The 14310-nt window shown below is 32.9% G+C and overlaps 1 protein-coding gene across 2 annotated transcripts in view; it reads right to left on the bottom strand.

The window, feature by feature from the left end:
* The window catches only part of LOC125070601 (high affinity cAMP-specific and IBMX-insensitive 3',5'-cyclic phosphodiesterase 8), a 204314-nt gene that overhangs the window by 129293 nt on the left and 60711 nt on the right, over positions 1-14310 (bottom strand). The window contains exon 1 of one of the 2 annotated variants that reach the window (XM_047680539.1): positions 178-336. The exons of the other annotated variant lie outside the window; for it this stretch is intronic. Coding sequence (XP_047536495.1) covers positions 178-202 — 25 coding nt within the window. The 5' untranslated portion in view covers positions 203-336. Of the gene's footprint in view, positions 1-177; positions 337-14310 lie in introns of those variants that run through there. 2 annotated transcript variants of the gene reach the window in all.

Here is a 14310-nt window from a genome sequence, read left to right as displayed (position 1 = left end):
TAAAAATACGAGTTTATTTAATTCATGAAATTATTTACACATTAATATAATAATAATAATAAGTCAGATTATAAAAAATAAATAAATATTGCAAGCCAATTTTTTTTTAACAAAACTAAAATATTTTTACGTTTTTCATTTATAAATATAAACATAAAAAATGACAATAAATATTACCTGAATATTCCTCATCAACATCCATAACTTACACAATATACATATTATCCAATCACGATTAAATCACGAATATATTTCAAAACACACTTCGAGTATCAATACCACCAAATATAACTTCGACGTCACGTCGTCTATGATTAGGTAAAACAATTACAAATTATAAAACAATTGCGATTTATTTAATTAATGTCACTAGCGTGGAACTAACAACAACAATACTAGTCACCACGACAAACTAAATCACTGACGAAATGTATAACTAGTGACGCGAACGCACACATGTCGATAAAAAATTATATAACATCGGAAATGGAATGCGAATAGGTTATATGTCATCGGGAAGTGTAGTAATGTTTTATTGGCTCGAATATCACTGACCCGTGCACGATATCGTGTCGAATGATGCGTGGGTAAACAAAACAGCACTTCTTAACAAATGTCTGTCCATTATATTTCATATTCATGTGGGTTATCGCAAGCCGCGTCTGTTTGTTTATTTCGAGGAATTTAAAAAAATAAACACATTTGATCGAAAACATAATCAATTCGAACCACAAATCAACATTAGCTAACCACGTAAAGGAAATTCAGTTCCTCTAAAATATTTATAGTAGTTTACACTTGTAATCATTTTAATTTGATAATTTCTATTATGTGTTGTTTTCTGTAACGGCTATGTTCGCTTGCGTAATTTTTTTATCGATAACCTCAAAGTCCCGTACTATTTTTACGCTACCTGTATATTATCTATCAGCAATATAAATTAATAGTTTATGGGTTTTTGTGGTATCGATATTTACGTATCAGTCCGTTTGGCAGCGTGGTATGTGTGAACAGGACTGGAGGTCGATTGATAAGCGCGCGCGCATGTTGCTACCACGCACATGCTAGATTCATTAAAATGATATACATGTATGTTTATGTTACTGTTATTTATGTAATAAGCATTCGTTACTCGTGACTTTTTACAATCATTATTTCGGGGACAAAATCTTAAACAAGCGTTTTATGTGAAGTTTTGGTAAAATGTGGTTAGTATTAAAAAAACACTATCACCAATATTGTAAGACCCCTCTAACTCAACAGTATGTTATGGTTTGCCTAGCGATGATGCATCGTTGTTTCGAGTAGAGCAATTTGATTTATACATAAAAATCTAACATTTTCAATTTGGAAATTAAAAGATACTTAATGAAATGAAACAAAAAGAGTTTTGAAATAAAAATAGTTACAACATAACAAATATAATATAATAGTATTACCTGCTAATATTCTACAACGAAAAGTATGCGAGACTGGATCTTTATTACCCCTTAAGAAAAAATATACAGAGCGGAGCTGAATCAAATTAAGGTAGATACCCTGACTTCCCCCTCCCGTCAAATACGAACACAACCGCGTATGGAAGCTAGTGTAATTTCAGTAGTTCGGGATGGCAAAATAAAATTATGTTGTACCATGATGTTTCAATTTCTCTCTATATTTTTACAATGCCCCCAATCAATTGTTTTCCTTATGACAGCTCAATCACTTTTAAAATAAGAAATAGTGTTACATGCCAGTATTAAATGTTATAAAATAATGTCAACTAAAGTTGTAAAAATTATTGATCAATTAATTACAATAATAATTGTAATAATATGTAATAATAATAATAATGTGGCATTATTAATGATATTATTAATTATGATATCCTATGACGTAGCACCGTATTGGAGGCTAGGGCTAGTCTCGTAACACTAGTAATTAATAAAATTGTATGTAATTACTGAGGATTGATGAATAATATGTTGTTTTTCAGACTTTTTTACTATATCTAATAAAGATCAATTGGTTGATAAATGTTAAGATTTAAATCAATGAAATCATAAAATTTATAGATAAATATTATATTTATTAAGGTTAAACTTTGATAAAACTATATTTCATCAATTTAAATAAATCTTTTTTTTTTTTTTAATTAATATACTTATAACAGATAAATTGTTAGTCAGAAAACGTAGTATATTTAAATATATATGTATTCAACACTAACATTAACGCTAACACAGAATAATGAAGTCACTATTTAAGCAAAATAAGTTATTACAATGAGACTGAGTCCAAAAACACTGTTAATCCGTGTGTACGGTAAAGTTGAAAGGAGTTTATCGAAAATTCGAATCGCGAGTTGATTATCCTGTTACGATATAAATAATAAATTTCACATAGGAAAATTAGACTTAAGAGGGAAAAACACGTGCAAATGGTACCGGAATCGACACGCCTCATTATTTGTAATCAGAATAAACGTAAGCACTTTTTATTATTATATTTAATCGGACGCGACAATTAAGAATTGTTACTTAACTACATTTTTTAACAAAATATCGATTGCATTTTGTTAGTATAATCTAATATACGTGCATTGCTTGAAATCATAAATCGAAAAGGATTTGTATTGTTGAATAAAATCGATATTCGGAATACGGAAAAGAATACTCGTTAACAAATCCGGGAAGGCCTGTCTAAAAAGAACGTATATATTGGACAAAAAACATTCGGGGCTTCTTCTTGTTCGCTGGAGCCATTGTACGGTCGCCATGTTTGTTTTTTGAAAATGGATTTTATTATACGTGCATGTAGATTTTAGTAAATATGCTATTATCTATATGTCTTATTTTCACTGCCTCGTTGGTCTGGCGGCTAGATGAAGCCATGGTTTCCGATGTTCTGGAATCAAGCCCCAGGTCGGGCATGATGGGGTTATTCTGTCAAAAAATTAGCAACTGCCCAGAGTCTCGAAGTTGGAAGTGTGTACACTCCCGTGCCTCAAGAAGCAAAAGCACTATTAGTTTTGAGTCTGAACGCATTCCGGTCATGTCGGATTCGATGTTCCATCGGATTATGTGTTAGGGAATAGAGCACCTCATTGTATTTGCTCGCACACCATTGTGTACTACACATATATCCTGTGTAGATGGCTGATCTTTCTTGAGATTGGGCGACCAATCTCAAGAAAGATCAGCCGACCGACAAGGACGACATCAACATATATATCTTGCAAGTTTAATATCTTGTACTAGATATTAAATTTTAATGATATCTGTGTCGGATATCCTGTTGTGTATCAGTTGTATTGCTTTGATTTGTCACATTATTTCGAATGTCTAATTGGTGATGATAGAAAGATTGAAATCAGGTCTCGTGGTTTAGTGGCTTATTTAGATGGCTGCAGATTCCGAATGATGGCTCAAGAAATTCTTATTAGCAGCGCGTACGGAAATTTCGGCGAGTTTTCACTCAGATGCCTGTGGAAGCACTTACAACCATAATTCCGACACTAGAAGTCTCATGTAAAAAGTGCACATATGCATAAAGTGTATCTTAATTTTATAATAACTAGTGTCCATTTAGTGGTAAAATTTATTCCATAATCAATACTGAAACTCAAGGAAATTATGGGTATATAAAAAAAAAAAACATTTTTTTGCTATAATTCGACACGAGAGAGGAGAACTAAACGGTTTAGCCTATTTTTACTATTATAAATATAACATTACCAACTTAAAAAAACTACAAAATTATTCGTATTAAGCGTAGAGTAGAACCACCGCAAACTGTCGTCATAGTACTCGCACGGTTCATCCAATGTGATTAGATAATGTGTGACATCACGGAGCGGTTTAACATAATCATAGGATAAATAAGTCAAGTCATAAAACCGCTCGTATCCGTCTTACACTATGCAAGCTATCGTTAGGAAATTAATAATATCGTAAAAACATTACGTGATGTCACCGATATCGTATCGAAATAATTACAAGAGTATCTTGTTACGTATTTCTGTTATAACCGGCCCTTTTTCTGTTAGTTTCTTTAATAGGGATGTATATTATTTATTAAAAATACTTTTTTAGACTAATGAGTGCTATCAATATGAGCGCAAGGTTGTTAATAAGCTAATTGTTCATTATATCCATTAAGCTATACGATTTGAATTAAATTGGATAATATGTCAAAAATAAAATACTTAATTTGCTAGACATGACGTTGACGAAAGTACACACATAAACACGCGTACATACCCACACATGCACAATTCTATAACAAAGAATACTATAAGTAACGTAACCAAAGTACTTTATGAAATTGGTCAATTTTGAGTCAAAACCAACCTAATTCACTAATATTTCCAACTATTAATTTAATAATATTAAATTAAAACTATTAATTTATTAATATTAAATTAATAGTTGGAAAGCAGATAGTTAAGCTACAATATTATTACAGATTCATTACACGTACAAAGTTAACACTAATATACCGAATGGAAACACAACAAAATTAAGTATACCTGACCCACTTCACCGTTACAAGGATGAAATAGGTATATTTAAATTGGTGGTTTCCGAGTTGTGTGTGCGTCATACTTCGATAACGATAATGGCGTAGATAGCGTCGAAGGATGTTGTCACCATGTTAACAGCATGCTTGTGACCAAGCTGTATCGTTAAAACATTTATAGTACGTCAAAAGTAAAGTTACAATGCATAAATTCGCCATTCCTTTTTTTTATCTCTGGATAAACGGATCTACCACCATTGAAGTTTTCCCAACATGAAGTGGGTACCGTCGATGCTAAATGAGCCAGCACACTCACTAAACTACCAGCGGTACCACTCCGTCAGTTCCTGTGACTCCCCGAAATGTGCTATTACTGGACAGAGAACCTCACAAACTTCAATTGCACATAAAAGGTTTGAATCTTGTTTCAATAAGCTCTTCCAATGGAAGTTGTTGATTTTAAGAGTAACTACTGAGTTTCTTGCCGGTTCTTCTCGGTAGAATCTACATTCCGAACCGGTGGTAGCTTTAATTTAAATAGTTTGTTAAATGACGATTCAAAAGTGCTTGTAAAGACTACTTGAATAAAGTATATTTAGATTTTTTTTTTTGACGACACATGCTGACTTCTTGCGATATTATTCTTGTTCAATCAGTACATGACTTATAAACACTTAACGACTAAACTCAATGCTATACTTGGCAGGATTGGAATCAATAATTTTCGGTTAAGATCTCCGTGTTCTATTCACTGAGCTATCTCGGCTCGTAAATATCGTATAAAGTAAATAAATAATTATATTATTAGTAGATTTTCTAATTAAATTCTCTATTATAAAGATGTTTGCTATACCTAGTCATTTGTTTTACAAGAAATTTGCACATTTTAATAGCATGTTGACATGGAGGTTGTTTTTATTTAACACGTGTTTCGAACATATTTAATAACGAATATCAATCGACTTACACAGGACGACGCTAAAGATCGTGCAAAGTGGTATAGGCTTAGTACCCTGGCAATAGCTGGGATTAATAAATGCCAGACAGAACAAGAAATTCTACAGATTTGAATTTGAATTTAGAATATTTTTTTTTTTAATTTTACTAACTGAAATAAACTATCAAAATAATATACATAAACCTCGTTTATTATATAAATAGCTGAGCCGCGCTTCGCAGTTTCACTCACTTTAAATTTAGACTATTGACGTGAAAAGCGTTAAATATACTTGGAACATATGAAAGGATGTTTGAAATAACGTATGACATTAAATAAAGTGAAATTATAATAACACATAACTGGGTATATATCATAAATAGTACAAGCAGTATAATAGACTGATTCGTGCCTTGTATTCAAGATATAAGATTAAATTTGATACTTGAAATTGTTAGAAAAGTATACTGCGTCGAAATCGACTTTTTTATAAAAATATTACCCTTAGCTAATAACTTTAAGTGGACTTTATGTTGTTTGTATATAATACGTATACAGTTATATAAGAAGGTTTTAAATTATAAGTAAAATAAATTTATTTATTTTTGAAATGGTAAAAACAACGATAAGTTTCAAGACTAAGACCAAGAATAAGCATATTTTTTTTAGATTGAAAATGTTTTAACGAACAATTTTTATTTTTTTCATTATAAGGTTGCTGCGAAAAGTCGAGGAACTAGTCAACATTACTACAACGTAAGTTCATTGACATATAAATCACATGATATAAGAGGCTAGGACGTATGTGACGTCACTATATACATATATCTATATACTAAGGAGCATTTCCGACGTTGACTGTGACATACGTAACGCAAATACATGGTATTCTAACCTTCAATGTGTGTTTACGTTGAGTACTGAATTTACATTTTATATCTTTAGATTATTTAAATTATTATTTCTTATTATATAAAATATACAACATAATATTATTATATTAGTAAAGATATATCTGCTCCTAGACTACATTTCCTGGGTCCCAGTAAGCGATGGCTGGTTGTCTTGAGGAAGTTCATGAGAGTATAAGAGCCAATGGACTTACCTTGCCTGACAGCCTGACCTTGACAGAAACCGGGATAACAAAATATCGGTTAGAAGATGTCACCTTATAAACTGAGCTATAAGACCTTTTTAATGAACTAATTAATATTGATTATTCCGTTACAAAACAAAGGTTTTCGAGTGAGTTTTGTTTATTTCTGCCTCCTATTACCTACTAACTTGCGGCTTTAAGGGATTAGTGCAGACCCATTTGTAAAACTTTTGTGTTTGTTTGATTGGGTCTCTGGATAGGTGCGATTGGAACAGGCAGGCGCTGCGATCGGAATCCAGGATTTTTGTTCGAATAAAGAAAAAAAAAATACTAAACAAAATTCGTATTTTTCTAGTACAAAACGGGACGGGCTGCTTGTTATAAGCTGCAATATTCTCATAACTGTATAGACTACCTTGTAGTTCCGATAGAATTGCAACGTTTCCATTTGAGGATACCGTAAGAGGTGATTAAGAACAATTTTGCTAAACGCATCCACAATAGAGCACGGTTGCCCTCAGTCCAATCCACCAGAATAAACCTTTCCAAGGAACACTAAATGCGCTAAGTCTGCTAAATCCCATGCAGTACTAAAATACAGAATGCTGAACCCAAATAACTCAGATAAAGACTAGGGAATGATAATGATGATCAATTATTACTCCGTAAAGGAAAAAGAAGAGGAAGAACAAACTCGTGTAATTTCTGAAAAGAAAAAAGGTTTTAAACCAATGTACCGACCTATTCGTAAAACGGAAACGCTTAATTTATGAAGTCTGTTCAAATATATTTTAATAAATTTAATAAAAAGCCGAGATGGCCCAGTGGTTAGAACGCGTGCATCTTAAGCGATGATTTTGGTTTCAAACCAGGCAAGCACCACTGAATTTTCTTGTGCCTAATTTGTGTTTATAATTCATCTCGTGCTCGGCGGTAAAGGAAAACATCCTGAGGAAACCTGCATGTGTCTAATTTCAACGAAATTCTGTCACATGTGTATTCCACCAACCCGCATTGGAGCAGCGTGGTGGAATATGCTCCATATTTTCTCCTCAAAAGGGGGAGGGGGCCTTAGATCAGCAGTGGGAAATTTACAGGCTATTAATGTTAATGAAAATATAAACGCCAATAAATAGTGCACGACGTAGTTACATCACATGCGATCGCCGGTATTCGAGATGATCAAACGGCGCTTAAGTGGATCAAAATTCAGATTTCCTAATTAAGCGGCTCGTGGCTCGGGTTCATATAGAATTATAGGGCCGAATTATCAGAATATATAAATTTAATAAGACTTAAAAAGAGCACTTACTGTATCCGAATGATTTTTTTATTACTTCCGTTGCATTTCGAATTTATTTATGAGTCTGGTTATAATCTTCCGGGTTAAATGCCATTGTTACCAGCCGATTCCAGTAATATAATGCTAAATATTCCTCGTGACTACATCTGTGTCAGTTTTTTCGTAAACTCCGTAATTTATTTATTTGCCTGTTCTTATTTCGAATTTAAAATTAAATAACGGTACAGTTCAATGGTTGTGAAGTGATGATTAATAGCCTTTCCGACCTGTTACTGAGCAATCATCTCATTACATTAGCAGCCTGTAGATTTCCCACTGCTAGGCTAAGGCCTCCTGTCCCTTGAGGAGAAGGTTTGGAGCATATTCCAGCACGCTGCTCCAATGCGGGTTGGTGGAATACACATGGGGCAGAATTTCGTTGAAATTAGACACGTGCAGGTTTCCTCACGATGTTTTCCTTCACCGCTGAGCACGAGATGAATTATAAACACAAATTAAGCACATGAAAATTCAGTGGTGCCTGCCTGGTTTTAACCCGAAATCATCGGTTAAGATGCACGCGTTCTAACCACTGGGCCATCTCGGCTCTTCGTCTTTATAATTATATACTAGTATGATATACGTCAAGAGTTTAGTATCCATTGTATTTTTCGTGATAGCGTCTAGACGGTTCTCATAATACATCAAATTATGTTTGGGTAAATACCCCCGGTTATTCAAACACTACACTTTATAATACTATGTTGTGGTTAGAGGGTGAGTGAGCCTTTGTGATATATGGTTGGCATGGCTTTTGTGATATAAGGAATGACTTACACGTACCTAATGTGTGTATATGAGCGGATTAGATCACGTGCCATCAGAATCAAAATATTTTTTATTTATATATATATGTCGGAGATTCACATGGATAGCCATCTAAACGATTATTATTGTCGTCCGATATGTTGATTTTACTAATTCAGTCAGCACGCACGTCTGGCGCTGGCGCTGTCCCAAGACCAAGGGACCAAGTGCCTCACTCAACAAAGGAACACACACGGACAGATACATCATTAAATCTTTATATTTCCATCAATCGACTGTGTAATAAAATACGTGCCCGTCTTATATTCTTTACAATTGACATCTCCCAACTGACAATCTTTAAAACGTTAATCGCGTTGTGTGTTATTGACATTCTAATAAAAGAGGTCGTATACCCGTGTTAATTAATTATCTCTAATATATGTGTGTGTATGAGCTTACTTGAACAAAAAATATGATATATGTATGTACATATATTCTTAAGCAAAAGAAATTTCTAGGTGATTTTTCTTTTTTTTAATGATATAGGTAGGCGGACGAGCAAATGGGCCACCTGATGGTAAGGTCCCCACCGCCCATAGACAATGGCGCTGTAAGAAATATTAACCATTCCTTACATAACCAATGCGCCACCAACCTTGGAAACTAACATGTTATGTCCCTTGTGCCTGTTACACTGGCTCACTCACTCTTCAAACCGGAATGAGAATAACCATTCAGCCAGATTCAGGGGTCACATATATCAGTGCATATATTTTTGTTTTTAAATATTTTGTATTAAGCAGTTATCATACATCCATTCATTACATTCATTACATTCACTATATATTCGTACCATCATAAACTATGGTAGCTTGCATTTAATTTGACCCTGAAGCTTGACGATACAAAAGTGTTAGTATGAAACCTATTTCAATAAAGAGTAATAAGTTTTTATTTAATAATTTATACTACAATACTATATCACGTCCAAATTTATACTGCCCACATACCTACATTCTATAAAAAGATGATTATTACATTCCACCTGAGAACTGTCAAGTTCAAACTGTGAGTCTGCAAAAAAAGGTATACCTAACTGGAACCAATATTACTAAGAGTGAAATAAATGTTTGTCTCTCAAAGAGATATTGCCGTCAACCTTCTTGGTCGAAGACGGATGACAGAGACATTTGACAATTACGCTCTTAAAAATGGTCGTTTTACTAAGAAGTATTCGTTTTTTAATCTGTGCTGTTTAGTTTTGAATTAAGAAAATGTATACTATTTACAAATATGTATAACAGATTTTTAACATTAAAGAAAATTATAATATTAAAATTACGGATCATATAATGAAAAAGACACGTTAACTAATTTGATTAAGTGGTAGATTTTAATACATTAAGTGTCAATCCTACATGTAATAAACTTGGAAACTTATCCTTCCTCAGAAAGTTACCAAAACAATACTAAAAAATGCAATAACATTATTGCAACCATTAAAAGTCGTCGTTCAGTAGTATAAATTAATAATAAAAAATAAATATTAGACAACATCACATACATTACTCTGATCCCAATGTAAGTAGTTAAAGTACTTGTGTTATGGAAAATCAGATGTAATGATGGTACCACAAACGCCCAAACCCAAGACAACATAGATAACTAATGAACTTTTTTTACATCGACTCGGCCGGAAATCGAATCTGGGACCTCGGAGTGGCGTACCCATGAAAACCGGTGTACACACTACTCGAACACGGAGTTCGTCAAAATCCATCCCAGTATCACAGATACAAAGACCGATGAAGCCTTTCAAAATCATTTTCCACCACATTTAATCAAAGAATGTTAAAAGCAAAATCCTTTTTACGAATTTTTGCTCTATTTTACAATTTTAAGCCATTCTGTAATCCCATAAAAGCATTTCAAATATCAATAAGAATAACTCAAAGTAGTTTTTTATAATAAAAACTGACGATCTACAGAGTTCGCGTCTGTTCAAGGTGCATACAATGCCTGGGATTAATTCTACTGACAAATTTTCACATTAACACAGACGAATCAAACGTAAACAGTTGAGGTTTAGTCAAAGTTGGAGCGGGATATGCTTGGGATCGTATCGTAATCGATATGAAGAAGTAGAATTTGGCCTCAGTTACGGTTAAATTAATAATGTGAGAATAGTTGGATTGTAATATAATCGGGAACGTATCATTGTTGTTAACAGTAGAATTGTCCTCCTGTTTGCATTTCGTCCGACACACGCAGATTTCCTCGAGATGTTTTCTTTCACCAAGTTGAATATAAGCAAATTAAAAAAAAATGAGCTTCTGAAAACTATACTAGTTTTGAAAACGAGATTCTAATCACTATACAATTTCGTAAATTATGGTGTATTAAAAAAAAATCAGCTATTGTCTGAATAGAACGAGGGATAAAACACAGGTACAAGGGAAGTATTCAAAAATAATGACCGGACTTCGTAGTCCAATTAAAGAAAACAACAACAATCTAATGGGTACGTAATAAAACGAGAGTAATTCGTATTCTTTATTTCCGTCGTTTTTATATTGGATTAAATTTACGGGCGTCAATATTGTAATGCGATTTATGTCATGAATAATGAATATTAATGTTTGTGTTAGTACAACTTTTAAGAATTGATCCTTTTTTATTATTTATTACAAAGACCTAAGCAAATGAACCACCTTGTGGTAAGTTACTTTCACACTTAGGCACAGTGTCATATATATATATATATTTATGTATGATCTAGGTGGACGGGTAATTGGTCATATGGTAAGTGGTCACCACCGCACAATCATTATTTACATCACACCAATGCCAACCTTGGGAGCCTTGTGCCCGTAGTTACATAGGCTTACTCACCCTTATACCCAGCCATACTAACTTAAAAGATATCTGATGAGTACCAAAAATAAGTCAACCACCAATAATAAAGTATTAAATACTATAAATTATAAAGAATATTATTGTCTCTTACTCGCCCTTAAGATCTAAACACAAGATTACAAAGTATGTATAATTATTTGGCAGTAAAACAATTTTTTGTCCCTATCTTTCATACCTTCAATTGTTTATACTACAGTTCATAGTACTCGGGTTGTAACCGCGATCGAATTATATCATAATATTCAATAACGCATATTATGAGACCGTAGCCAAACCGTTATTACACTAACGGCTGTATAAAGACCAATACGGGTGACATTTTATTTAACATTTTGGAAATTTAATGAAAAAGGACGTAGCTTATATCGCAATCTGTAATTACTCGTTTAATTAATATTTGTCAATGGATGTTTGATGGTAAAAAATACGTACAGATTGTTAAACATTTAATTTATTAACTGACCCTTAAAATATCATTGGCATATTACCAAATTATTACAGATTATCAATTAAGTATTAAATAAGTTCTTGTAAAGTGTGATAACCCACTGCAGATATAAACATTTTACATTTATAGTAATAAAACTAAATACTACACTCCATCTTGAATGAATATAAATCTTTAAAATGAACAACAACTTAAACATGTATAATACGACGACAGAATTAGTACCAATGAAGAAAAAACAAAGAAAAAACGTATCACTAATTAAACAAAGAGTTTAACATTTTCTTAAAATGACCCATAGAAATTCATATCTATCTATAACTGCTGTCTTAATTTCAATTATAATTCAGTTATTAAAATTTGATTTTATATTTTATATAGGTTAGTTTGGTTTATATAAACTATATCAAAAATATTTTTGAAGGTCAATGTTCTTTACACCTTTAAAGACGTATCACTTTGAATGTTACCCACATCAGATATTAATTTTAAGTGCTTAATAATAAGTGGATGGTGTATTTTTTTCAATAAATAAATAAATATACACATTAATGTCATTAGAAGCGATAACATTGTAGCGTCTATATCGGATAATTGCTGAAAACTTCTTAAAACGCGAAGTCGTTCTTGATATCTACATTTATATAAATTTGCGAGTGTAACTTTTGCGAGTCTATTAAACCGTGGATTAATTTATACTAAAAACAATAAATCATTACACTTCTTTAATCTACGCTTCTCCAACGTATCTAGTTTTAAGTTTTCCATTATTAATTGTTGTCAATATATAATTTTCTACCATAGTAAACAATTCGAAGCTATTGGTGCCATAAGGTTACCAGGCATATGGTAATGATAGAATACGTATGCTGATCATGGTCTTTGGACCAATTTCAACCAACCCGTCGTCCAGTGATCCAAGTTCCAAGTATATCTTAAAGTATTTGTACCCAGCTACTCTTTGCCAAATAAATACAGAGATACAGAGTGTCTTGACTGGAGAGACTACAGTCTTTAAACGTTGTAATTCTATCAGCTTCCAGACTACCGGGTTAAGAATTTATAACCGAAGCCTGTAAATATGCCACTTCTGGGCTAAGGCCTCTCCATTTTAAGGAGGTTTGTAGATTAACACGCTAAACGTGGTAGATTGTTATCTACGACAAATGGGTTCACGATGTTATCGATTAAGATTTACGTCTAGTAACCATTGGGATATTACGGCTCTCGGCATTTCTAGCCGAATAATCTTTAATTAGTCAGACCTGCAAATCTACCCGTACCTAGAAAGTTGGAATCTGCAGACGTTGGTTACATACAACCATTATAGTAATTAAATTGGAAATACTCTTGACGATAGTATTATCGTCTAGAATATCAGTCATGTGCGAACTTATTTTTGCCCACTTATTCCTTTTATCACATATATGTTCTTGAAAATGAAGGTTATTAAGACCAAGCTGACAAACTTACGCAAGTCTCACCATTACAAATGCTCCGCCAATTTAAGACAAACGTGGGCTCTTTGTGTTGGCTTAGAATGACCTGTAAGAGGGCACGTTTTACTGCTCTATCTTCTAAAGGGTGCCGAAATAGCAGCAAACTAACAAACAACAACATTAAAAAGCATGAAATCACATCTTGTTCCACAGCTTAGCTAAGAGCTTCTCTTGTGTATTTTGTAACCGACCAAATGCATTGCGCTGAAAACGCACTAATAAATTGTTTTAATTACGCGATTCCACAGTTCGTGCTAGTATGTGTAATACAATGATATGAGAAAGTTAGTCAGTGGAAACTAGATTAGTGAGACAATATGGAAGAAGTTTCTTCGCTAGAGTTACAAGTGTTCCGCATAAATTAAGTTTTCACCGACACAAGTCCTCGTATATCCGAGTTGATACTACTCGGAAATTATTAGGAACTAATTCTGTTGCTCCATACTTTGAATTGCTTTACCACGATATAAATTTAAGTATTTTGAGTAGAGAAAAACCGAGGACAAGTGGACATGCAAACGAAGCCACGAGCGAAAACAAAAATATTAAATTAGTACAAAAACTAATCAAAATGATTCAAATATTTATAGATTCAGTTTTTCTTATCAAAGTAATTAAATTTTCTTTCTCATTATCAACTCACAATATCAAACTTAATGATAAATTAATGTAAGGTACTTGTTTTAATGATTCCTTTTCCCTCATTTTGAATGATTTTATTCGTTAATCTGTTGCACGCTAAAATAGGCGTGAATTTTTAGTAAGAGTATATTTTGATTAAGCGCGTCAATTTAGTATGCATTCGTAGTGCGTGCTAAA

The sequence above is a fragment of the Vanessa atalanta genome, chromosome 17 (assembly GCF_905147765.1).
Source record: "Vanessa atalanta chromosome 17, ilVanAtal1.2, whole genome shotgun sequence".
NCBI classification, from domain to species: Eukaryota; Metazoa; Arthropoda; class Insecta; order Lepidoptera; family Nymphalidae; genus Vanessa; species Vanessa atalanta.
Note: the sequence above shows the minus strand (reverse complement) of the source record. Positions and strands in the feature narration are given on the sequence as shown.